This window comes from Solea senegalensis, linkage group LG21, assembly GCF_019176455.1.
Source record: "Solea senegalensis isolate Sse05_10M linkage group LG21, IFAPA_SoseM_1, whole genome shotgun sequence".
NCBI classification, from domain to species: Eukaryota; Metazoa; Chordata; class Actinopteri; order Pleuronectiformes; family Soleidae; genus Solea; species Solea senegalensis.
Window position 1 is genome coordinate 6,991,239 of NC_058040.1, and position 26,742 is coordinate 7,017,980.

The window sequence follows — 26,742 nt, forward strand, 5'->3', positions numbered from 1 at the left end:
GGACTGAATTCAGTAGACATCACCCAGTGTTTTAGATATACAAATATGCATTACGAATATGTCAAATCATATTGAACCTCAACATTTTTGAACCACTTCAAAACAAAGATTACAATAGAGGATATCATGTGTGCTCAGTAATGTAGCATGGCCTCAAAGGGATGTGATAAAATTAAAATGGCCCTTGATAGGAAAACTAAATCATGATGAGTGATTGAGGCACTTCCACTTCATGGTCTTACTGAGCAGATTTCAAACAAAGACCCTGTCACTCACACACAAACACAGGTTTGCGTAGCATTTTTTCATAGGCCACTGCATTGACTTTCAGTCATTTGGACAGCCTGAATAAAGATTTATCTCTAACCTTAATCTTAGCCATGTCCAATCTCTTAGTCCTAAACTGTCACAGAAATGAGCTTTGGCCTCATTAGGACCAGATTTTGGTGTCCCCAAGGACTATTGGCCCTCAGTGTTTATGTCAGAAATGGTCCTAAAGATGTGGGATCTTAGGATCTCTGTCCACCTAGGCAAACATGCAGGTGCACTTAAGAGTGCACACACACACTTGTCTGCTAAGATGAGAGTCATCAGACAGGATTCTGCTTTGGTCCAACCAATACAAGGACCAGACATTCTATTAGGTGTGAATCCTCTCCGCTGGTGCAGCTTATGAAGTCAGATTATAAGGCGAGGCAAACGCTGCCATGCAGTCGCGCCCACTCCGGGGGCCACTCCAAAAAGAAGCTTCATACACTGTTGTGATCGCTGTGTGCGTGCCTGTGTGCACTCGCTGCAAAGCGAAAACAACGTGAGCCTCAGCAGGAGAGGTGGCGACGAATAAAGTGAAGCTTTGATACCTGCCACTCAGTGTAATGGGGAGGGCGTGTCTCAGCGAAATAAGCGAGATGCAGCTGATACAAGATGTTCTGCATCTCTCATCCAAGCATACACTTTATGTCTATAGTTCAACATCAAGATAAAACACAGGCACCTTTACCTGTAATGAGTTTTTACTTGGAAATATCAATTCAAACTAATTATATAGCTGACTTGTTGGTTTGTTTAGCTGCGTCACTGTGGGGGCTGTGTTTATTTAATCACGATGGCTCTTTAGCTCCTCTGTGCACTGCAAGCACAGACAGCTGCAATGTTTTCGACAGAACAGACATGGATGTGACCCTAGGATGCTCATTAGAATTCACTACACCTCTCCCAAAAAATCTCCCTCTATCTTTTCCCTCCTTTCCCAACTTCTCTCGTTCCACTTTGCTCATATTGCTGGCTCACGCGCTGAAAGGAAATGAGTCCTTACAGAACAGGGGGTGAAGCCATCAGAGTGACTATGTGATAAGCATACGCGATTCATACTGACAACTGACAACATTTATTTATTTATTTTTTTAAATACTGCGCACATTCACACACTGGAAGGAAAAACAACATGTTATATTAACGTGAAACGAAATGTAAAGTATCTGCTGGAACAAGGACAGGAATGTCACTTAACTCCTGAACATTTTTCTCTCAAAACGATGTTAACCTCCAACACAGCAAGCTGTTCAGATTTTTGTTTTTCATAACCAATGCACAAATTTATATATTCATGCGGGATGGAAATTTTTTTTGAGACATTAACTGCCAATATTTTCTGTATCCATTTTCAAACAGGCAGCTTTATGTATGATATTTGTCCTTGCGATTCTGTGTGTGTGTGTGTGTTTGTGTGTGTGTGTGTGTGTGTGTGTGTACACGTGCTTGTTGGTGTTATTGTCCCTGGCTAATTGAGCAATTCCACAGTGGGAGCAGCGGCGTTTAAGGTCACGGAATGATGTGCTCTCCTGGAGCAGTCAGAAAGCCCCCACTTTCATAATTACTCTGCTTTTATCGGTGCAGCTGCTTCAACAACTCCCCGACAAATGCACATAGAAGCACATGTCGTACACAGAAGCACACGGCATTCACGTATTGCATACAAACACCCACATTTGCCTGCATCGAAGAATGCTTGCCTCACCACCTTCTGTCCCCTCTCTCATTCATTGAAGCATTCTTTTTATTCCTTTTCCTTTTATCCGTAGTGGAAGGAATGTGTGTTCTGAACATTTGCACATCTTTCACTGGGGAAGATGCATTGAGCCTGTCCTGAAGTATTGAATTCAGTGATACCTTTGAGATGCACAGATGCCTGTTCAGATTTGTCTATGTCAATGTGCAATTATATGTGTGGGAAGTTGCAGTTTATCAGCCCCAGCACCAGAGATCTCTTAACAAAGATTTTACATTAGCGTTTGCTAAGGAAATTGTGCTGCACCCCAGCACTTCAGATCTTTCTCTTTTCGTGTTTCTGCATGCATGTGTCAGTGCGCATGTGTTTGCATGCTTGATTGCACATGTGACTCGAACAAACGCCAACACTGGTGGCCCTGTGTGTGTTTGTCCCATGCAGACATTCTGTGAGTGTGTACCCAGCTCCTCCCAGCTCAAACATCGCTGGTCAGACTCAGAAACTGCCAGGGAGACCCCGGCCAAGGTAAGAAAAAAAAACCTGTCACCACCACCATGTGTACATGCACACACAGGCAACTATGTGCATGTGGTCACACCTCAGTGCATGCTTTTGTTTTGCGAGGTTTTATATTTTTAAACCTTAAAAACGAATGAAATGAATGAAAAGTTTGTTTTTTCATCATCATTCGTCTTTTCCCCCCCCAACTCTAACTTTCCAAAGTGTTCCAAAGTAATGCTTCTTTGGTTCAGGGATCGAAGTTTACATTCAGTTTGACAGATGTCCTTTCATCCGGCTCTGGATGGACTAGAGGAGATTGGAAAACATAAAAGGTAATAATGTAAACTTCAGAGAGGCAAACGGAAAGACAGGCTTCACAACTTGGATCTTAGTCGCATGTTGTGGCTGTGGTTGTTCATCTTATGTGTTATGTTAAGCCATATTTGCACTACATGGACGTTTCCTTGGTAATTGTTGGAGAACCCACATTTTCAGGATTTTTAAGTCTTTAAGGTTTTTAACTGATCTGCAGTTCCACTTTGTTCGGTTTGATTCTTGTGTCGGACGCCTTGCTCATGCCTCTTCCTGTGACGGCACTCTGACCAATCCGGGGGCCCGGGCAGTCTGACGATGACACGCGTAGTATCAGCTCAGCTCGCTTGGGACCTCGCCGGAGCAGGTACTAAAAAAAGTACTAGGTACCAGGTACTATCACTAATGGAAACGCAAAATAACCATGCCGTGAGAAGATAGTGGAAAAGGGGCTTTAGTAGCTGGCGGTAGTTGGTTGTCAATTGACAAGGGACTCGCTTTAGTGAATGCACATCCTCTCTCACCAAGCTAATTACCACTAAAAGTGCTCTGTACAGCTTTTTTTTTCTCAGTTAGAAAACCTTTCTAACATTAAACTTTCAGAGAGATGTTTTACAACTGTATATCTGATTTGATGGTTGCAGTAAAATGTTAAAAGGAAAGGTTTGGGTAAATCAGCCATTTACTTGGGCCGTACTCATACTATGGTGAATATTTCCAGTGATTTTGTGTATAAATTGAGATTTATTTAGCATTGCAGTTCAAGCTAATTGAGTCATTTTGAAGTGTTTTATTTCTGTATACTATAAATGACCTGTGTTTACAAAGCGTAGTGTCTGTCAGTACGTGTCTTCTAGTGTCTCAAGCTGACATGTGCCTATACTGATTTACACCTATCAACAGTATCAAAAGGTAGCTGGGTTTAATATTGTAGATGTGATATTAATGATGCGTCTATTTAAAGAATAACAACCATTAATGTGGTTTAAAACCTATTTCGTACTTGTATTTAGATTTAAAGAAACACTAATATGTTTACCTGTGCAGAATGTATATTAATAATGCACTCTTGATGTACAATGTGTCGTAAGGACCAAGTATTAATCATTCTGTGAACATAAGGATTAAAGAATGCAGAGCGAGACACTATGCACACAGTACAATACAATGAGGATCTGCATGAGTGTTGTTGATGAGTGTGTTGCATGCATGTGTACAACACATGAGCCATTCAGTGGCCATTTTTAATCCACTGCTTCTTATACCAGACAAATGTCAAAGTGTATATTGGCCGGATGGAAATTATCCACAAGAATAAAATGTGTGCATTTTAAAGTCCCCCATTAAAACTTTTTAAATGTCCTCTTGTGTATATACTCTGGCAACTCTCTTTGCAGTAAAACTACGAACGGTGACATTTTCACCTGCAGAGGGCATTAGGTGCTGTATAACTGCTGATAATTCTCATCCCAATCTGCTTCTTCACTGCTGTGGTGTTGGCAGTGTGAAGGATTATTGCCTATGACACGTTAAATGTTGCAGCAGCAGCAGCAGCAGGACCCAAACCCCCAAGAATTAGATCGGATTCAGCCTTGTAGATTCTTGCAGTCATCATGGATGCAAGAAGCAAAAGGAGCTTAATTAAAATGTTGGGAACTGTTTTGTACTGAATGTTGATTCAGCATTCAGGTGAATTACATCGTACTGAGATTGTCGAGGAAGGAAAAACTCATACAATTGTTTATATTGTGCATTAGGCTTTTCATTTGTATGCAGTACATCTACTCATTAATTAGCGATGGCAGTGCTTTTATGTGCATTAGACTTCTTTATCAGTCCAAACGTGTGTGTTTTGTTTACAGGACTCCTGCTGGTACCCTTTGTATTAACTGTATAATGAACAGACAAAGCCTTTTGTCCAAATATTGTCTGCCAATGCTTGCGTGGGAAGACATTTCCAATGAGGAATTCTCTCTCATTCACTGCCTTTCCTTTTCTAACTCTCCATCACAATTCCTCTTCCTTTTTTTTCCATTTTGAATCCCATTGTGTGGCATGAGTAGAGACAGGAGAGGATATCAAAGTCAGACACTAATTACTGAATGGGCTCCTGCTGTGAGATTGAGAGAGTAATTAAAAAAAAACAGTTAAAAGGCTGCTTGCGTCCTATTCTTAGTGTCCTTATTCTACAATAACTCTTGGTTTGAATTAAGAGCCCTTGTTTTCCACTGGGAGCAGATTGCTTTTGCATTTTATTTTTACTGACCATTCACCAACCATTTACCAACACAGCAGTCAGTTCATTCACTGCAAATTAATGTCTAACTGACCTAAAAAGGGAGAAGGGAATTTTATTTCTGGGCACACTGTAGAGTATCCCTAGGACAACACTGTACCTTCATTCTTTCAAGTACAATCTGAGACCTTTGCAAGTCACTATTGGCCAATAAACTAATAATACACTCATGAGCTGTGTGACTTATCCAACTTTATGTTGGTTAAAATGGAACAAATGTTTAATTATAATTAACAAGTATATTAGTATTATATGCTAAAATCTATAGACATTTTTAAAACAAAGATCAGGGAACTCCTGCTTGTGTTTTGTTTCAGCTTGTTTGTCAGCTGTGTGCATGTGTGTGTATCTCCCGATGTTAGCAATGAAGGAATAATGGCTTTGCTTTTTGTGTGTGGTCATATGATGTATTGACACATTGTCATCACTGACTTCAACATTCGAACATGCCACTGTCTCTGAAAACGAGCCGGGGACACAGATGCTTGCTCTCACTGACAACGGTAGTGTCTACATACGGAACCAAAGTCTACAGAGAAAATCAGTGAATGTGCGTCATTTTGCCGCTTCCATCGAAATGAAATCTGTTCTTTTGTGACTTTGTTGTCATCTTTTCCAAGAAGTGACACAACGTCACCAAACATGGCAGCAATAGACCAGTAGCTCCTGTGTTATCCATAGACTTTGGTGCAGAAGAGTGAGAAACGGCTCCTAAAATAAACCCAAATGATCCCTTTGAGGAGGTTGTATATGGTATCTTACCCATATTGGGCTGGCATTCAGTATACTAGCAGTAAATAAAGTACAGTTCCAGTGACGGTGTCCTCTGATGTGTTGCCCCGCTGGTGACAGGACTCAGTCAAACTGTTCTAATGTTACATTGCTGCCATTCAGCAGGGTGAAGCGACTATGCACATTATGCCAAGCACAGACACCCCTGCCACGCACGCATCCCCATGCACACATTAATACAGCCAAGCCCAGTTCAACAGTCACAATCACTCAGCTGCACCTGCACTCACTTACACGGGAGGAAGGGGGGCGCGGGGGGGGTTCAGTCAAACACTGTTTGACATGCAAGCAGAGATTTCAGTGTGCAGTCAGGGTCTCTACATGTTGAGTTTGAGCATCGAGACAAAAAAAAACAAAAAAACGTGATGTGCGACAATACTCCCCCGGAGCGTTTTTCTGTGATGTATTCGGGTGAGAAAACAGGAAGAAGTGGGAAGGTTCTGACAAAGCAGCGCTTCAGTTTTTGTTGCACGTGTGTGTGTGTGTGTGTGACAGAAAGGCCTGTGCTCAAATGATGCGTGTTTTGCATTGGAGATGTACTGTATGGGGCGTGAGAGCATGCAGCGTTTATAGAGTCAGTGGGCAGTGTATGTTAATCTGAATATGCTAATGTGTATGCGTGCATGTGTGTGTGTGTGTGGACACAGTTTCCGACCCATTTGGACAAACAGAGCCCAGGGACATTTTTCTGTGACGGTGCTAAAGTACATGCAAGTGTTGTCTGGACAAATAGTGGCCACAGTGAAGCCGGCTGTAACGAACAATATGCATTCATTCAATGAATGTACTCATTATGTCTTTGGGATGTAGAATTAAAACTATCACATCAGCTACAAATTAAACATGATTAACGTCAGTGGTTTCTGGACATTTTCTGCAGTATTTAGTGGGTATAAAAATGTTCAACCCTCAATGTGTGTGTGTGGCGGTGAGATTAAAGAGAGTGAGTGGAGTCGAAGGAACTGAATGAATAAATGAATATTTATTTTATAGTATATAAAAAGAGCCTATGCGTGCGCACTTTAAAATGCACTTAAAGCGTTAAATATTCATGAGTGTAATTCTTGAGGAGGCAGACCATTATATTAGCTAAATAAAATGATAACCTCCCTCCCCCTTCAAAAAACCCTCCAAAAATAAAACAAACGACAATGGACTCGGCCAATTGTAGATAGTCAATATATTTGTCCAGTCGCCCAACCCTAGTGTGAATCATTTGCATTTTCCAACTCCCTCCAAAGGGCGGGGGCATCCAGATTTGGGAACCACATCCAAATCCTCATTTGGCCAGTTAATGTAGCAGTGCTGCCGGTCTGATTGATTGCTTGAATCTTATTATTTTTTTGTGTGAACTATATCACACTCACCAAAAAAGCAGAGGCATGCAGCAGTGACTCACTCGACTCAGCAAATTTGTGCTCTCTTGCCCCAGGCTCTGTACATATCTGACCATGTGGGTTTTGAATGAAGCCATGGGGGCTACAGATGGGGCTGATGTGTACAAAAAAAAAAGGAAAACATCCCCAGGCCTCACACGAACCCCTTTTTTTAATGTGATTTCACTTGAGCTTATGATCAGAACAAGGAGAGATACAACTAAAGGCTTGTGTCGCAAATCATCCTTAGCACCGTGATGGGGAAGCACAGTTTCTGGCAAAAAAAACCCACAAATCAATGTGGGATTAAAATTGTGAGGTCATGTTATGTCAACTTTCATGTATTCCCAGTCTTGAGTAAAAGTATCTTACCAGAACATGACTTTTGTAGAAGTTGAAGTCACTTTTTATAATATTACTTAAGTAAAACTCTTAAAATATATGACATTTGCTGTACTTAAGTATCAAAAGTAATTTTCTGGTATAAATTATACGTAAGTTTTAGAAGTAAAAGCATTAAAAAAGTGAGGAGTTAGGATTGAGCCATGGTTGCTCAGTTATTGCGAGTTGCCATTCAGCTGGAAGGTTGTGTGTTTAATTCCTGGGCCCTGCTAGTCTATATGTGTCCTTGAGCAAGACACTTAACCCCATGTTGCAGCGCGTGAATGGCAAAACTGTAGTGTAAAGCAGCTCATCAAGACTAGAAAAGCTCTATATAAATACAGACCATTACCATCTCTTCTTCACCTGATTTTATTTGGTAGTAACAAGTAACAAAGATAGTTAGAGGAAATGTAGTGGAGTAAAAGTAAAATTTGCTAGAAATACAAATAACAAGTAAAACACAGATATTACATTACAACACTGTGCATTCCCTTCATTGTTGTGGACGGATGCCACATTTCAGGCCATTTGGGCAATTAAAACTTTTTTAAGCGTCTTATTCCCAAAGACGATAAGCCAACACATAGTGGATAGAAGTATTTCCTGCACAACACAATTGATTTTCCTCATATTAACGGAACCATAAACCTTTCTCGTAACGCAGACCATTAGCTGTCTATTAGTGTGCTTAGCTGTGCTTGTACAGCCAATTTACATATTAATGAGCTCACTCTCACTCACACTTACACAAGCACACAGATAACAAGCACACTCTCACACACACCTGCCCACACATTCTCATAGATCATCCTCCAGCGTGGAAAAATACAAAATCAGTCAAATATCAGTTGCTGAATCATTTGGAGGAAGAAAAGGACGTAGGCATTGTTAATCATGCAAAGGTGGGCCACATGACTCTCCAACATATAACGCTACTTCTCTTGACCCGAGTGGAAACATGGCGCCACATCATAAAGGGCCATCATGCGGGCCTTTTATAGTCCAGTTAAGTGAAGACTATGTTACGGGTAGAGGTCTGCCTTTTTCCTCTAAAAGGATTCCTCTGTGTTTACTCGTTTACATCCCAGTGGCTGTCGGAGTCACATTTGTTTACGTTCTCTTCCTGGCTTCTATTTATTTTCAGGTTTTTATTGTTTACCTTCCTGTCTCTGCGTCGTAAAGACAGAACATTGGTGTCTTGACTGTGTGTTTCCTAGAAGTGTCTCACAGTAGCACACAACCCCTTATTTGAATGCCCGCCACGGCTTAAATGACATTGGAGGTGTTGTCTTTTTATTTTGCTTTAGTTTTCTTAGAATTTACATTTTGCACTTTTAGGGCTTCCTGATGCTAAATAAATGATTTAAAAGTACATTTTGACAGATGGGTATGTGGTTATGACGCTGAGCACTGAGCATCTGGCATTCACCATATCCCCAGTGATGAATGGAAGTTATTTCCTTTTTTAATAAGGCAGGTGTTATGTGGTATTTGTTTATGTTCTAGCATTTGATCATAACATCTACTCTTTTTTCTTCTTCCCTCCGTCTTACAGAGGATGAGCTGCAGCTACCTGCTGTGCACGATCCTACTCTTTGTGGCTGTACTGCTGGCCGTCACCGTCACTGGCACCATCCTTTTCATGAATCACTACCAGGCCCCGCCCATGAACGACGGCCTACCCCTCATCTCTACCAATCAGGATGAAGCGAACGCCCTGGTCACTGTGGAGAGAGGTGATGGCTCTCGCATTAACATCTTCATCGACCCCAACTGTCCCGATTACAACAGTAACTTTTTGCGCCTGGAGGGTGTGCAGACTTCACTGCTCCACTCATTGACTGACCATGACTCTGACCTGAAGTCGGTGAAGGGCCAAGATCGGGCTCTGCTCGTCAGTCTGGCTGAGGAGGTGGCCAAGTTGTCCGCCCATGCTGGGCAACTAAAAATGGACTATGAATCCCTACACAGGGGGCAAGGAAGTCTGGGTCAAGACCTTAACACACTGCAGACCGAGCAGGGACGTCTCATACAGGTAAGACACACATACAGACATGGACATGTGTGCAAAAGCATAAAAGAGGCCCCAGAAAGAGGCGCACACCATAGTCAGAATGGGAACTGACTGAATATAAGTTTAACATAAAAAAAAAATATAGTAAAAAGTTTTTCTGATGATATAATTTGCTGTTGCAGACTAAAACCCAATACTTTATTCACTTTTTCTGTGCTGTGAACAGTGTTATTGTTCTCTCAAAATCAATCTTATTTGATCAACAACAACAAATATGGTCCCAAGTCGTCACAAGCACAGATTTGTATTTGGTACAGTGACAACCCTATTTCATGCATGATAAAAATGACCTGAATTAACTCTACGATGATGGTGGTGGTGGTGATTAGAATATTGACAACTGGTACTGCAATTTAAATCACTTACACAGAATGCAGTTACAAGTCTAAGATAGTTTGTTTGATAATCCTATGTATGTAATGTAATAATGTGTCTGCAATTTGGTTTTATGACTAGATGTAATTATTGGTAGTTTGGTTAAGAAGCTATCAAATGGAAGAATTAAATCTGGTGTGCATCATTCACCACCGAAGACCTTAAAGACTGTATCTCATCAACCTATCAATATGCACTGATTGTGAATCCACCGTGAGACCTGGGTGCACACTCATTGGACTTGAGGTCCCTTCCTTTTCCTGAGTGCACATTCATTAATCTAATGCCAGCTAGACCATGGTAATTTCACTTTACACTGCATATTGCCTGTAATGACAATATTAAAGTGCAAATAGGGCCCATGATCCTCTGAGCATATCTCACTCAGTCTAGTGTTTGAAGATCATATCGCAGGGGACTAAAAAAAACCATCATGATTCAAGAAATAGAGCAACTTGTGCATTAATTCAGTGCAATAACTTAATGTTTCCCCAGATGCAACCGATTCCACATGGAAACATTGTTAGACCTCGTGTAGTTCTGTTAGCATTGATTTATTGACGACACATTTCCTGAAAGTGCATGGAAAATCTTTACAGTACATGCTTTTAATTTTGATCCATCAGTCTCAGCCTCTCCGTCCTATAGTAAATAGTTGCTCATAGCTGCCAGCCATTCTGCCCCTACCAATCCATTCTTAAACCAGACCTCTTTAGCCCAGGGTTCAACATTGTTCACTCACTCAAAAACTCACTGGATTGGCCTAAGAAGTTTCCATGGTCTAAGAAAAGTTAGGTGGTGATTGTTGGAATGAGGGAAGCAGAAGGAGGACCTTTATTCTTGTTAATAGGGCGTAGGTGGCGTGCAGTAGGCACTGAGGCTAAGTGGAGGTAGTGCTGGCAGCCCAGAAACTCCAGGTGATTGATTTTCTTTTTGGAGGCGAGGCATGTGGCGTGCACATCCGCTGTTTTTGCCTGACACCATGGTGTGACTGTGTGATCTATGGGCCACCTGTGGCTAGGACTTCTGATTTATACGATGACATAGAGCTGACTGTGCCAGTGTTAGTAATAGCTTTGTGTGAACCACAGCCACTCAGAGAACAGTTTCACTCCGCCACATAGACATAAACCCTTCCACAAGCCCCCGAGGAGGTAGGCAGGAATATATGATTGCACATGTTCAGGAACAATCAGTTATATACTGTATACATGTGTGTGTGTGTATATATACGTATATATGTATATATATATATATATATATATATATATATATATATATATATATATATATATATATATATATATATATATATATATATATGTATATATATATATATACATATATATATATATATATATATTATATATATATATATATGTATATATATATGTATATATATGTATATATATATATATATATATATATATGTGTGTATTATTTTTTCCTAATGATGACTTGAACTAAAAAGACAGGGGAACAATGGCATGTTGCTAATGTTAGCTCTAAATCATGTCATCTAATATAATACTGGCAAAGCCTTCCCCTTCTTTTATTGGAAACCCATCGTACTACAGACTTGACAGACCATCCACAATCTTGTTCCCAGTAGGATCTATGTTGCCATTCAGTGCACACAATGAAGAACGTTTGCTCACATCTTAATATTAGCACATATTCATTCATTTTTCTTTACCGTACGTGTCTTAAAGTAAATATCACATGCTTTATTTCCTTACTTTTTGTGAATTCATTTTTCTCCCCTTATTATTTAAGCAGCACAGAAATGTCTGGTGGAGCGCTGCTGGTGTCCCCTGAAACCGCTGGTGCTCATGGAAGGGAACATAATCGAGACAAAGAAATTGAAGAAAAAAAAAACCCAAGTCATGGCATTCAGTAGGTTTCACTGCCTTTTTGGGGAAAAAAGAAAAGAAAAACAAAATCATAGTTACACTCATGGCAGGTTTGCACCACTTGCACATGTATGGCATTTACTTTGCCACTGGGAGCAATAGTCATAAATACAGCATTTTACAGCCTAAGTACCATCCTAGAAAATATATAAATGGATGCATGTATAGGGAACACATTTTTTGAAGGGATAATTTACCATATACCATATGTATAAATATGTATAAAAAGGGATAAATAATGAGTAAATTTAAAGACATAAATACATCATAATTCATAATGAGAATGGACATAGTGTTAGGCAATATGGTTTAGTGCAGATGAAGTATCACGTGGGACATTGTGGTCCCTTTGCTACTTAGAAATTGTTAATTCTTATATTTTATTTGCTGTATTTTGAATGTGCATGCTTGTGCCTTTGAAAGCCACACAAAGAAAGCTGTATTCATGACTACTGCCCCCAGTGGCCAAAGAAATGACACACACTTGCTTAGTGTTGCATACCTGATGTGAGTGCAACTATAATTAGGCTTTTGTTGGCTCTCTGATGACACCGCAGGGCCGATACGCGTTGGTGTATTTTAATGCAGTAGCCTGATTAGTAAAGGCTTATCATTTAAGCATTTTTAAATCACATTCAGAAATTCTGAACATTCAGAGTCCAAGAAATGAACCCTGAGGCTCTCCACATGACTACATTTCCTCCAATTCCGACCTAAACCTTATTATTGCTGGAAAAAAAAACCTCATTATTTTCATTATAGATTTTTTTTTTTTTTAAATTTAGAAGAACCACTTATAACACTTATAACAGTCAAGCAAAAACATGGATGTTAAGACAGCCTTACACTACACACAAATTGATATTTGTTTACCTCCCTTCAGTGACGTACAGCATGCGATTTGCCACTTGCTTCATTGCTTCATATTTCTAAAAGGAGCATGAGCTCAGATCACACTTTATGTAAAGGCAGAAAAGTCTTTAAGAACGTAATAATTTCAGTCTCAGAGCGTTCGAGGTCCGGCGTCCTCACATTTCTGCAATGTCAGTTTTTGCAAAATGTTCTCTCGAGGGTTTTCTCAAAGGCTCTTACTTTCATAGGCAGTGTATGTAACCATTTACTAGACTTATGAGGTACGGTGAGCATACAAGTTTAATGACCTGCCCTTATGCTGTTGAGACGGAAAAGATTGAAGAGCTTGACCGTTGACCATAGCAAAAGTCTAACCTAAATATGTATACAACTGAACTGAGTTGACATTCAGTCTTTTTTTAAAAAATGCTTGACTGCAAGAAGGTAAAGTCCTCGAGGGAAACTATGACTTAATGATTTCTTTGAACCTGAGGTTCACAGCTTAAACTGAATTATGTGCGCGTGGAATATTAACATTAAGGACCAACAACACTCAGCGCCACTGTTAAGAACCTACACATATTTCTATTCTGCTGCCGTAGACCTTTTTACCTGAGGATGTTAAATGTGGTAAACACAAAGTCCTCTGAGAACTGAAGAAAGGAGGGGGTTTCTGCGTCATTCTAGTGAAGGATGTGACATAAACATGTGACACAATTCACTTCCAAGGAATAGATGAGACTAAAAACCACAAAAATGGGCAGCTCCAGAAATTCAGCTCATCAACCTGTGGAAAGAATACAGGCGTTTTGGAGCATCATTAGAATTGTACAAACAGTGACTCAATATTGTAGTACGAATGACTATATACTGTATGTTAAAGCAGAGCACATTCATTATTGATGCTTGTGCAGAGGACTATTGTTGACAAAGTCAATAAGTGGTTTATTTCTCCACTTCATTTCATTAATAAAGATAAAAAAAATAGAAAGCCTTGATCAAAGATCAGAGTCCCTGAATCAGATTTGCTATGAAAACATTCTCTTAATGCGCGAAGCTTTTGACCATCATCAGGGTAATCTTTTATTCATTGTTTCTGTGCTTGTGAGGTCTCCCACATGTCTTGGATCTCCAAAACCATTAAATCTGAAGGACTAACTGACTGAGGCAAAGCGAACACTCGTGTCCCAAGTATCAGACAATTTAAGTATGGCTGCAGGATAAAAATGTAACATTCACATCTTTTTAGGATTAGATTGTATTCCATTCCATTGTTACGTTTAGTTATGGTTAATTAGCATCAGGAAAAACAGACTTATCTACCGCCTCCACAGCCATTAAAAGACAAACAAGATGGTCGTTTGCTCTTAAATTCAGGATGTGTCATCTGATATCATGCCGGCAAAGTGCAGCATGATGGGAAAGGATTGGATTAACAGTTAAAGGACCCTTTACATGTATGATGTTAGTGTGCCCATTATGTCCAACTCAGTGTTTGGCAGAATATTATGTTCAGGAGCTCTAACTCAAAGAAATGTAGGACAACAAAGTGTTTGGGGAATTATTCAAAGGGAAAGGGAATAAAATAAAAATACAACATACTCCATTGTGTCAAAGTAATGGTTTTACACACACTAATTAGTATTTTTTCAGATATTTTGTAGTTTATGCCACTTGTCCAATATGGTTTACAGACCCTAATGTAGTCAGAGTCAAGTCAATTTTATTTCTAGAGCATATTTAAAAACAATAAAAAACATAATAGTTAAATATCCTGGAGTGAAGGCCAAGGAGAAGAGGTGGGTCGTTAAAGGTGATTTGAAATATTTGAAGGGGGGGCAGATTTAATTTCCATGGGCTATAAATGAATGACTTTAATTTGTTTGCTTTCAATTAATGTTTGTTCTTTGCAAACCCAAAGATATTTCAATTACAATGATATAAGACACGGAAGAACAACACATTTAAAAAAATAAAAAAATATTTTTCTTATCCATTATTCCAATAATTCAGCTACACTGGGATGCCTTTTATTCAAACAGTCATATTCATAATATGAGCAAACGGCAGGAAATTATAGTTGTATCAGAAAATACCATAATTCCATTACAGCATACGTGTCCTCTCCGTGCCATGGTTGGTGGAGGTTCAGAGAAACTGCAGCAGATAAAGGTTTTTCTCATTACATTCCAAACCTCTTGGTTACTCGGATTTAAGTGAGACCATGGAATCGCACCAATGTGCTTGAGGGTTTAAAATTATTTTCAACTTGCGAGGGCTGCGTCAGTCAAGAGGAAAGAGAGTGTTAGCTGTGACTCGATGGCTCCTCTCACTTCTCCCATTAGCTTCAACAGGCTCCAGTTGAGTGGACAGCATCTATCTGAGAGGTGAAGACGTTCTATTAAGCAGATGGTCACTGAATGACTTGTTCTGTGACTCGAACCCACAGGGATAAATGTTTACTTCATCGAACAACACGGACCGATAAAAAGCACACCTAAATAATTCACCCGTGTGTAATGGAGTCGGGTTCAGAAGCAAAACATCAAAACAAACTGCTTTTTTTTTTTTACTTCAGTAAGAAGAAGAAAAATAAAAAAAAGTGCACTGCACAGAATATGAATACTGCACTTGAAAGTTTCAACTTTTTCAGAACAATAGATCTGCTTGAAACACCTACAGTGGTATGCAAAAGTTTGGGCACCCCTGTAAATCTTCACGATTTTCCTTTATAAATCATTGGTTGTTTGGATAAGAAATTTCAGTTATATATACAGTGATATTTGAGAAGTGAAAATAAAGTTTATATGAAGAATTATTCACTTCTCAAATATCGCTGTGTTTTTCTCCTAAATGATATATTTAATTGAAATTTCTTATCCAAACAACCAATGAATAAATGACCTTTATAATGAATAAAGGAAAATCATGAAATTTTACAGGGGTGCCCAAACTTTTGCATACCGCTGTAAATTTGCCTGGATTTTTCAAACTAGGCTCATAAAATCCACGCCCCTTGTTGTTTGTGTTAAGCACTGTGGTGTAACTGATTATTGTGAGCCAATGTAAAGACTCCCCGACGAGTGCTCATTACATCGTGATGCTAATTGTTGTGCCAGTCAAGGCTTAGCATTAGGAGCGCAGACACACTTACCCATACATACACTAACAAACATGTACCCGTCAACTACATTACAGTATGGGAAATACATTTGCACATGAAGAAGCACACACACACACAAAGCAGCCCTGTTAATGCTCAACTGCTCAATAACAATAAAAGCAGTAATGACGTCTGGTAAAAGTTTGCCTTTCAAGCTCACGCACAAACATGCACCCACCAAAACTCTCCTGAGATTTTGCACAGATACTTTTCACAATGGGTCATTTCTGTTTCATGTGTGTGTTGTTTTTTGTTTTTTTTTTTCGTGTGTGTACTTTCATGTGTCTCATAGTTTGAGTGTGAAGCGTGGGTTAAAGCTCCATTGCCCATGCGATATGATTACGATTCAGCTTGCTGTGCCTCAGCGGTGTATCACATTGTTATTGAGGCCAGAGAAAGGCCAGTGCAGTTTCTATCTAATGATTCTATAACACTTGAATATAGCTGCAAAGACTTACCTTTGATAGAAGACCCTCAATCCCCTTATATGACTTGAAGGTCTTTGTGTGTGTGCGCATGGTTTTAGGCGTGCATGACGGTAAATGGAGCCAGACTATAGCAAAGTGGTGAGAGTTTGTACGAGTATGAGAAGGAGCGATATACCTCACGCCCATCCAAAGTACGGGGTGTCTGTCCATACAGGGTCCAGCACCTGGCTGTGCATCGGCGCCGGCCAACTAGGGCAATCTTTAAAAATGACCTTTCTGCAATGAGCATTACATAAAGAGCTGCAGGAAAGAAAGTGACCATGGTAGATCACAGAGGTTACTCTGTTCTCTGCCAATCCTAGCACACACATTCATCACAAGCCTTCCCACAGGGCTCTTTGTGTTTCACAGAATTCACCAGAGTGCATTATGGGATGAAATACCATGTGGTGAGAAAGAGTTTTTTTTCACCCATGTGTTTCCTAAAGTCCCTATACGACTATAGTGCACCAATAGTGTGTGTTGTATCATTTTACAAAGAATATGGATAAGTCTTGCATGCAGTTCTACTTTTGGTTGGTTTCTACTTTCCACAGGATTTTAAACTTGACTATTTCAAAGGTGCATTCGCACATTGTCACGCAGTCAAAATGACTCTGACAACCATCTTTGATGGTGTTCAAGGAAGGTCTGACGTCTGAGATTGCTTTTAAAAAGCACCGCCTCCACAAGCTTTTGACCCGCGATCATTTTCAGATGACAAATTATATGAACAAATGAACTAAACTGCTTTCATTCGGTATTTTCTCCATTGTCACAGATAATCACTACATCATAGAATGAAGAATCCCTTTATGTATTACAGGTGTGATGTAACTTTGACAAAAGTGAAAGAGTAAAAGCCTCTGATTGTTGTTTTTTCCTATGAAAGTCTGATAAAAATCTATTAAGAATTACCCCTCTGTGATTTTGGGACACAACAGTGACTGGTCGTAATGCTAAGAGCATTTTAATAATAAAAGTGCTACGGTGCTATTCAGAATAATGCGTTCATCGATCACTGTGGGCAGCCTGTCGGGGAGAAATACAACAGGAGAACAGCGAGCCATGTTTTCCCCTTGTTCTTCATCCATGACGAAAATTAGACGCCTTCTTCATATCGCTCTAGCTTTACTTGTGTTTACACAGATATATTACTTTTCTAAAATACCTGGAACAGTCTGTGCTGCTCTTCTCAGAATCACTTCATTACCTGACAAATGTGTGGCCTTTGAAACAAACAGCATTTCAATCCAACACGGGGACGGCGAATGCTGCCACCGACCAGTTTAAAAAGCAATCATTATAAAATGTAATGAAATAAATTGAAAGCGCTGTGTGCCAGAATGTTTGTCACACTTAGAGAGATAATCACAGATAATTAAAAGCATGCTCAGTGTTTTAGTCCACGTTAATGCCAACAGACGGGCGTTAACTTCACTGTTAACAATGCAAATGTAAACGTGTGTTCTTCTTCTCTTCCTCTCCTCAATGTGTTGCAGCTCCTGTCAGACAGCCAGATTAACATGGTGAAGGTAGTCAACTCGGTGAGCGACGCTCTTAATGCCATGCAGAAGGAGAACGTGGGCCTGAAGGCGCGTGTCAAGGCCGACTTGCAAAGGGCACCAGTCAGAGGGGCTCGTTTAAAGGGCTGCTCCAATGGTAAGAGAATTGAAGGTTACTTTGATTAGAAGCACTTGACTGCGGAGATGGAAATGTTCCCGTGTAGAGTTGTCTGTCTGCGTTTCAGTGTGTCCCTCTCTGTCTCTGTATAGATAATTCATACATCACTGGGTAGCTGTGTGTATATTTGACATTCTGCCGCTGTTTTCTGCTGCATGTCGTGATTCCTCCCAGTGTGAGCAGGACCCCACCACTCTGTAGAAATCATATTCCAGTGTGGTCTGTCTGTCATCCATCTTAACCACATATTCATCTAACCCAGCCTCTCCTGGTGATATCAGTATTCCTCCCTGGGCTACATCTCATCCACATTATCCAGTGGCCTTGGTGGAGATGTGGAATTTTTTTTTTTTTTTTACTGTACATGAGAAATGACTTGTATGTCCACTGGGCTGTGTTGCTGAGAGATAGAGAAAGGCCCGAGGCGTCATCCCATTGGAAGGCTTTTAACCAAGGCACAGTATACCCAATGGCATTCTCCTGTTGGATTTGCCTTAACATCGGTAGGCACATAGCGAAGGCCGTTCATGTACTGCATTCACTATAGAATAATATAGTAAGAGAGATTCTGTTCACGTTTTTCTTTTTTTGTTAGAGGCAAGACTTGAAAATCTATGTTTTATACACCTGAAAACATGAAGACGTAGCATGTGCTAGGAATGTGTGAAGGTAGAGGTATATTATTCAGACTGTCTGGCTAAGTTTTCCTCGAGAAACTGTAGTTTAATTGATAGAACTGGCCAATTATCAGGCACACCTCCCACCGATCAGCTGTCGAATTAGTGTCTCTCTTTTTGAAATAGTCCTGCGGAGACAATGTTTTCCAATTGAAATACGACTTTTGTTTATCAACTATTAAATCTATATTATACAAACATTATGAATGAATGACAGCAATATCCAATAAACTTTAGGAGTGTAGAATGAGACCAACTAAATCTTTACGTTAATAACCCACACAGTGCTGATGTGCAGAAAAACCCAGACATTGCAAAGAAAAACCCTTAAGTGATGAATCCCTTACTGTTTGAAATAAATCTCATATTCCTTTAGTCTGGTGAATTATTTAAAAACCTACTACCTAAAATAATAATTTAAAAAAATAAATGTTGCCATGTTGATGATTTGTTTTTTTTTTTCACCGGGGAATGTGAAGGGTCTGACTGCAGAGCTGTCCGTGGTGCTGAACCTTTGCAATCAATGCCTCATACCATGCTTCCCTTACATGTACGTTGGTTTTCTCTTAAGGCAGTTACTGGGAACGCAGTAGGATTCCGGTAGGCGATAAATAATAAATCAATCAATTGAAACATTTTGATAGTAGCAGAATTATTAGCGGTACCATAGATCAGTTGTGTAATCATGTCTTCAAGCTTTAATTTGTTTTCTCTTGGCTCTATTGTAATTATGACGACAACAGAGACAGAAACATTATCGTTCCCCATTGTTAAGGCATTCATTAGTCAATTTATGATCTGTGTAGTATTCACCTCCCCGTACGCGGTGTACGGGGAGAATGGACTTAGACGAGGATGCAATGAGATGTGAAGCAAAAGTACACTTCTGAAAAGGTCTGAGCAGATTTTAATGATCACCTTAGTGCTGCTGTGATTGATTTTTCACATATTTAGACAAACACAAACTACGCTTTTAATACAGGCAAAGGAGACGGGAATAGCCTTCTTGCATATAGCTGAAACACAGAAATGATTTGCAGTTAAAGAAAGAAAGTTAAAGACTTGCCTTGCTGTCCAATTTGTAGGCTTAACTCCTCATTAGATTTACATTGATCTATTTAGAGCATAACAATACTTAAACTGTGTCGACACCAACCTTCAGCAACCATTATATATATATACATACATACATTATATTATATAAATGTGATGTGTGCATTCACTGTACATTAAGTCCAGCAGATCTTTAAAAAGCTGATCTCTGCAGATTTCCACACGGAGCACTCAGAGGCAGTTACTGCAGCCTTGACATTTTATCTTAGACCTTCACTGAAGTAGAGAACAGTTAGAGCAACAATAAAAACATAGCCCCCCCCAACAACACTTTTTTAAAACATGTTATGTATCTTACATAACATGTCACTAATGCATCCGATAGGAATCATAGTAATTCTGTAATATACATATATGATAATTAAAAACCCTCTGTGAAGGCCCCATTTTCATCACTTTATTAGAATCGCCACTTTTTCATTTCACTTAACCACTGAAGGGATTTATCAGTAAAAGTTGGTATCATTGATCGGCACTGAGCGTTTCATATTTTATACATTTTGCTGCCATATAAATTATTCATATTTTAATGCGCTTACACAGAAGAAATGAAACCAAATCATAAATATAAGTACGGTGCAGGACACAAATTGAAGCAATTGTACTATCAATGTCTGCCTATTTCAGTAATGCATGCCATCACAATCTTTTTCAAATCATGTCCTGCTGCTATACAGTAAGCACCGTAATTCACCAAATATACAACAGGAAATGTACAACTGTGGTCCCTTTTTTGCTATAATCTATACTCCCTACTAGTTATAGGAAAACAAATAAAATCTATTTCAGCTGGAAACAGCAAGTTCAGAGTGGCAAAAACTACTGAGAGCCCGACTCATTTTATGCTTTTAGTTTTCACTGGACTTGTTGTCAGTAGGAATAGTATAAAGCATCACCACCTCTGTCCTGTAACTGTTTATAAAAAGCAGTTATTTTAGAACTGGGATCTGTGAGATCTATGGACACGCAGCAAGGGGGACCATTCAGGAAAACACTATACTTTGTCACAAAATGCTTCATATCTACAGGTGGGAAGAGGCTCAGTGTGCAGGTAAAGAACTCAGACTCAAAGGCAGTCAAAGGTTAAGACAGAAACATGGTTTACCGACAGGTGATCTGTCTCTCAAAAGGTGGAAAGATTACCGGAATATTCTTCTCAAGTTAAAGTACCACTATTTTGAATAAGTAGCTTGTTTAAAAATGTACTCAAAGTAAAAGTTACTTTTTTTTAACAAGTTTGGGGTTCTTGTGTCATGCAAAAAAAAAAACAAGGGGACACACATCTCACAACAGGAATTGTTTTTAATTAAAGGCAAACCATGACAAACGAGTAAATGTAATTCATTACTTTCCACCTCTGCTACTTGCAATCTGCTCAGTATCCCATTTCGAAATGTAGTCTGACTTGTGTATGATTTACTCTTAACAAGATGTAGATGCAATGCACGCTGCATTTACCAGATTCAAAATTGTCAACTAGCTCTACCTCTGCCCCGGTAAAGTGCAAAAGGCAGCAGAAACTAACATTATCTTACTTTACTTACAAAAGCAATTTTAGGAGATGGATAATACATGTGCTTTTTCTCCACTCAGTATTCAGATATTATAGCTCAGATGATGCATTCAGATGCAGATCCATGTCACCACCACGTGGAAGTGGAACCACAATAATCCATAATTGGCATCACGGGCTAACACAGGCATGAGATTAAATTGATAAATTGCCAAAAATGGCAATTGCTAGTGTGGCAGCAGACTTAGGGACCGTGGTCATGATGTGTATGCTGGAGAGTTAATTAGGTGAGTGGGATGTGGTTCACAATTGTAGGTCATGAGGTCATGGCTGAAGGTGGAAAATGGTAGTGATTCGGAGACGTGATAACCGCTGTAGGGCAGGAGGGAATAGCAGCCTCTAATATGACAGGAAACATGATGCACTAGCAAACTGAAAAATACAGATAACATGAGAATAAGTGTTGCAGTTGTGACAGGAAACTCTGTCTGACCTTATTTTTTTTAGTAGATAGACGATTTCCTTGTTCCGTACACCAAACGTATTCAGGTAGTAAGCCAAGAGTAATAGTGTGATCATGATGAGAGTTCAAGAAATGTTTCTTTCAAAGGATCATTCCACTTAAAGCCTTTGTTATGAAGGGCGAAATCCTCAAATAATGATGATATTGTCTTTTTTTTTTTTTTTGTTAAGTCCCTTGAAACCAAGACGGCTTCAGTTTCCTGTGATAAAAACAGGAACTGGGAAATTCTGCCATTAATGTGTGATGATGAGAAAAGTCTGAGCTTATTAAGGGATGCTTACACAGAGAAAACGGAAAAGCTTCAAGGCAACCAGTCCATGTCAGGTAGGGACAATTTTGAAAAAAAAAAAAGTCTCCTATGGACTTTTCAAGAACTCTTGTGGCCGTTTTAAATTCAGGAGTTTGACCCGGTGAAGCCTGGCATGCATAATCTATGACACTGTACTCATCACAGAGCTCCTCACTTGCTGTCTGGGGAATAGATTTTGTATCCCTGGTGTAAGACGAGTTTCTCGGTCGCAGACAAGGGTGCTGCAGTTCTGCTCGGCTGTAGTGTACAAGCCCCCTGTCTCTGTCACTTCTTTGCACTAAGTCTTCATGAATTCTCTTTTAGTCTGTCTGTTATATACTCTCACCACAGCCTGTGCCGTATCACTCAAATGTATATGCCTCTCTCCTTCTCCTTCTCTGACTTTTGTTTTCGTCCTTTGCCTTCAACTTGTGTTATGTGTCTCTGTGCCGTGTATCTGCTTCTTTTCTATGACAGTCAGTTTTTGTTTGGATGTACTTGTATTCTGTCGTTTTAAGTTTCTCCCGCCTTATTCGCCTCGTCGGCAACATTCTCTACTTTCTCACCGCGGTATCCGTTGTTTTTCAAGCAAAAAAAACAGTCCAGAAAATAGATTTTGAGAGGACAACTTCACACCATAGAGTCAACCTAATGTCCACTGTGCCTCCCTCCTGTTTTCTTGTGTGTTTTCCTCATCTTCTATTTCAGACTGATTTTACTCAATTTATTTTCCTGCCTTTCTTTTTTCCGCCTCTCCCCAGGCTCTCGCCCGCGTGACTGTGGCGACCTATACGCCAGCGGTCAGCGAGAGGACGGCATCTACTCCGTGTTTCCTCTGCACCACCCTACAGGCTTTCAGGTGTACTGCGACATGACTACAGACGGAGGAGGCTGGACTGTGAGTCAGAGCAAAACACACACACACACACACACACACACACAGACACACGAACTCACTTTTAAGTAAGTTGCAACTAAAGTAGAAAACATGAATTCATTTTCACAAGTCTTATAATGGAGATGAAAAAAGATGACAGGGGAATTGGAAGGTGTTTGATGTTTGCTGTTACAAAACTGGTTTTCGTCACAGACTATTCAACCGTGTCAATAAATGTGGTTCTCTGCTGTTTTCCAGCCGACGTCAGTAATTACAGCATCAAGAATCACACTCATCAAAGTTTTACCCATGAACAGTGAACTAGTTTTAAGAGAACCTTTCAGAAAATAGTGCCTTGTTTTTCATGCTTGGTTTCGGGAAAACAGTTTATTAATTAGTCAAACTCGAAGTGAGAATGTCAGCAGGTGGAGTGATGAAAGGAGAGTGGATAACACACACTGTGTGACAAAGAAATGGCACATGGCGATGAAATAGCACTGATTTTATTTACACACTGTTTGATTAAGTAAATGAAGCATTTAATAAACATTTTTTGTATATAGCACCTTATAAGGCACAGACAGCTCATGTGAATATGGGTTCATATTATGTTTGTTATTTGCTTCAAACTCACTAAAAGAAACTGACTTTTCTCATCATTGTTGACCAAAGTCTGACCTATTTGTGTTTCGCTCTGCTCTTCATATCATGGCATTTCGAGAAGGTCTGCAAACAAAAGGAGACATTTAGAGTTCCTAAATCCATGTGTTTCTTTCTCGATTAAAACGCGCGTCACTCATCTGGCATCGTCAACATCGTCATAGTGGAAGCACGGCGTCTTTTGGGAATGAGAGACAGCGAGGTGAACAAACATTGACACAGAGCTGTTTGAAGTTATATTTGGAAGTGTGATTTAGACGCATTTTACTGTGTGCACACACACACACACACACACACACACACACACACACACAGCCTCTTGCTGGTTACAGCCGTTTATTTCCCTTTGTTCTAAAGTGTAGTGTAGCAGCCCTCAGGGAAAGCAGAGCAGTTCTCAGTATGAAGAACTTGGGCCTTGTAACACTTACAGAGTTTGAGATTTGAGCTCCATAATTCCATCACAACTCTGTTTTTTTTACAGGTTGTGACACATTCTCACATCTTTTTGAATCCGTCCAAAGTTATCAAAAGACTGAATTATAACGTCTTTTGGAAATCTTATTTATTATTTATTAAAAATAATTTAAGTGGTTTAGTCAACATGAAATCCATCTCCTGCATTTAGCTCTAAACTCAGGTTATTATTCTCTCTTCTTCATGGATATTTGTTGGGTAATTTGAGGATGAAAAACGTGTCCCCTACATTTATAGTCAGAGGGAACATTTGTACACCTGAATATAGATATTTCGAGATATATTGTTGAATAATTTGACTATTTTACCATAGTATAAAATAGTAAGTATAGCACCTTTAAACAATATCCAAGGATGAGGAGAGTATCTAGTTTTCCTCTTCATATTTCTTTTCCACTAAAAGCACACGCAGCAACGATCAAACGCAAGCCCAAGTCGCCGTTACATTGGCACGACAGTGATTTGTGTGTGTATGTGTGTACACTTGTAAATCTGTGACTAACCGTGTGAGATAGGCAAGGTCATAGCCTCCTATCACCAAATAAAGCAGGACTGTCCGAGTGACAGAGTGCTTACCACGGCATGATGAACGGGCACTACATACCAGCCTGTCAGCGTGTGCATGTCTGTCTTGGCATGAATTAATGCCGGTCCCAATTGGTGTGCACGCAGATATGGTTGAGAGTATTCTTTTGTTCCCACCCTTTTTTTTTTTTTTTTTCACACATTGAAGAAGCAATAAGCCACTGCTCCTTGCATATCATCCTGTAAAAGGGATTTATATCGAAGCTCAGATTAAAGTGATAAAGCAGTCGTTAACTGATCCTGCCAGGTGTGTTGAGCTGATTGTAATAATGCTTTAGCCTCATTAAGAGATCAGTGTGGTGTGAGCCAACAGAGGCAGGTAGGGAGATGGGATGCTTGGTGAGTTGAGTGGCTTACTGTCAGTCTGATGGCTGGGCTTAAATAAGGAATGAGCCATATGTGCCACCTCATTAGCATACTTTGGCGTAGCAGCAGTAGCACCATTGCAGAGCCTGTGACAGAAAGACTGAGAGATGAGCAGGCTACTTAGAAAAAGGAGGGAACAGACCAGGACTCAAGACACAAATCTGATGTGGGGAGAGTGAGAGTCCGACATACTGCAGGTACAGTCTTGTATTAAGTATCTAAAAGGGATACTTGAGTAAAAGTACAAGTATCTTACCAGGAAATGACTTGGGTAGAAGTTGAAGTCACTTTTTACTTAAGTAAAAGTCTTAAAGTATATGACATTGCACTTAAGTATCAAAGTAATTTCCTGATATAAACGTTCAGATACGGGAATGCAGTAAGCAAGTATCTGTACTGTGTTACATTACAACACTGTGCACAAAACTGTAGAACTTTCACTTTTTCAAGCTTCAGCTTAGACAAGAAAATCCAATCTTTCTTCTGTATTTGCAGTAAAAGTAGCCCCGAGGGAGCGTCTGGGGTAACGCAGTTACTTAAGTAATGGCTTAAGTAATGGCAACAAGAAGAGACTCGATTTAGGTGTCAATCAGCAGAGCTGTAGAATCACTCATTGGTGACCTTTTGGGAAACGTCTGTTCAAGTCTCTTCAAACAGAACGTCTACATCATCCAAATTCACCTGCAGCTCACCGAGCGTCTGTTCCTGTATGAGCAGTCGTGTTATTTCCCCCCATTTTCCATACATGCTCTGTATGACCTCACACAATCCATCTTTATGCCAATACGTAAAGGGCTTCTTCTTTTTTTTTGTATGTATCTCCTCATTTATTAAAAAATCTGCTGCCTGGTTTAAGTAGTCATGTCATTTCCCACAGGCCCCAGAAACAAGAGATGATGTGAACTCACCTGTCAGGTCCTTTCAGTGGGAGAGAGGGGGGAGAGATAAAGGCAGAAAATGTATGGTCGTAATAGCTTGGAGGTGCAGCAGACAGGAGGGATAAATCTCTACAGTAATGTGTATATAGCCTATAGTGCCCAAATTTCCTTGGCTATATGGATATAGCTCTAATGCAGAATATGAAGTGTGTGGAATATGGTGCTGACATCACGGAAAACACATGCACAGAAGGTATAGAACTCAATATGTCTATTTCTTTTTCAGCTTTTTTCTTGTTAAAAAGGCAGACAAAAGTTTTTTTTTTACTTTGTGAATATCTTTGGTTCAATCATGAGGAAGCAGGGACAAGTGTTAATTACAGAAACCTGAAGTGTGCTATTATTTAAACCCATTTTACAGTGTTTGCTCTGTGGGACTGAAAAATGATATGAATGCAGGAAACATAATATCATAGCATGAGGTCGGGCTTGTGGAAATCCTTTGAACTGACTAATGTCTTTTTTTTTTTCCTTTATTCTAACACAAACTATGGAGTTGAAAAGAAATATGACACGTGACAAAAAAACAAC

The 26,742-nt window shown here is 39.7% G+C and overlaps 1 protein-coding gene across 2 annotated transcripts in view; it reads left to right on the forward strand.

The window, feature by feature from the left end:
* Positions 1-26,742, forward strand: part of fibcd1b (fibrinogen C domain containing 1b) — a 97,904-nt gene that overhangs the window by 25,079 nt on the left and 46,083 nt on the right. The window contains exons 2-5 of one of the 2 annotated variants that reach the window (XM_044053649.1): positions 2,450-2,533; positions 9,225-9,704; positions 18,016-18,175; positions 23,073-23,209. In XM_044053649.1, the coding sequence (XP_043909584.1) occupies positions 2,450-2,533; positions 9,225-9,704; positions 18,016-18,175; positions 23,073-23,209 (861 nt within the window). The remainder of the gene's footprint in view (positions 1-2,449; positions 2,534-9,224; positions 9,705-18,015; positions 18,176-23,072; positions 23,210-26,742) is intronic. The other variant, XM_044053650.1, reaches the window with a different exon arrangement.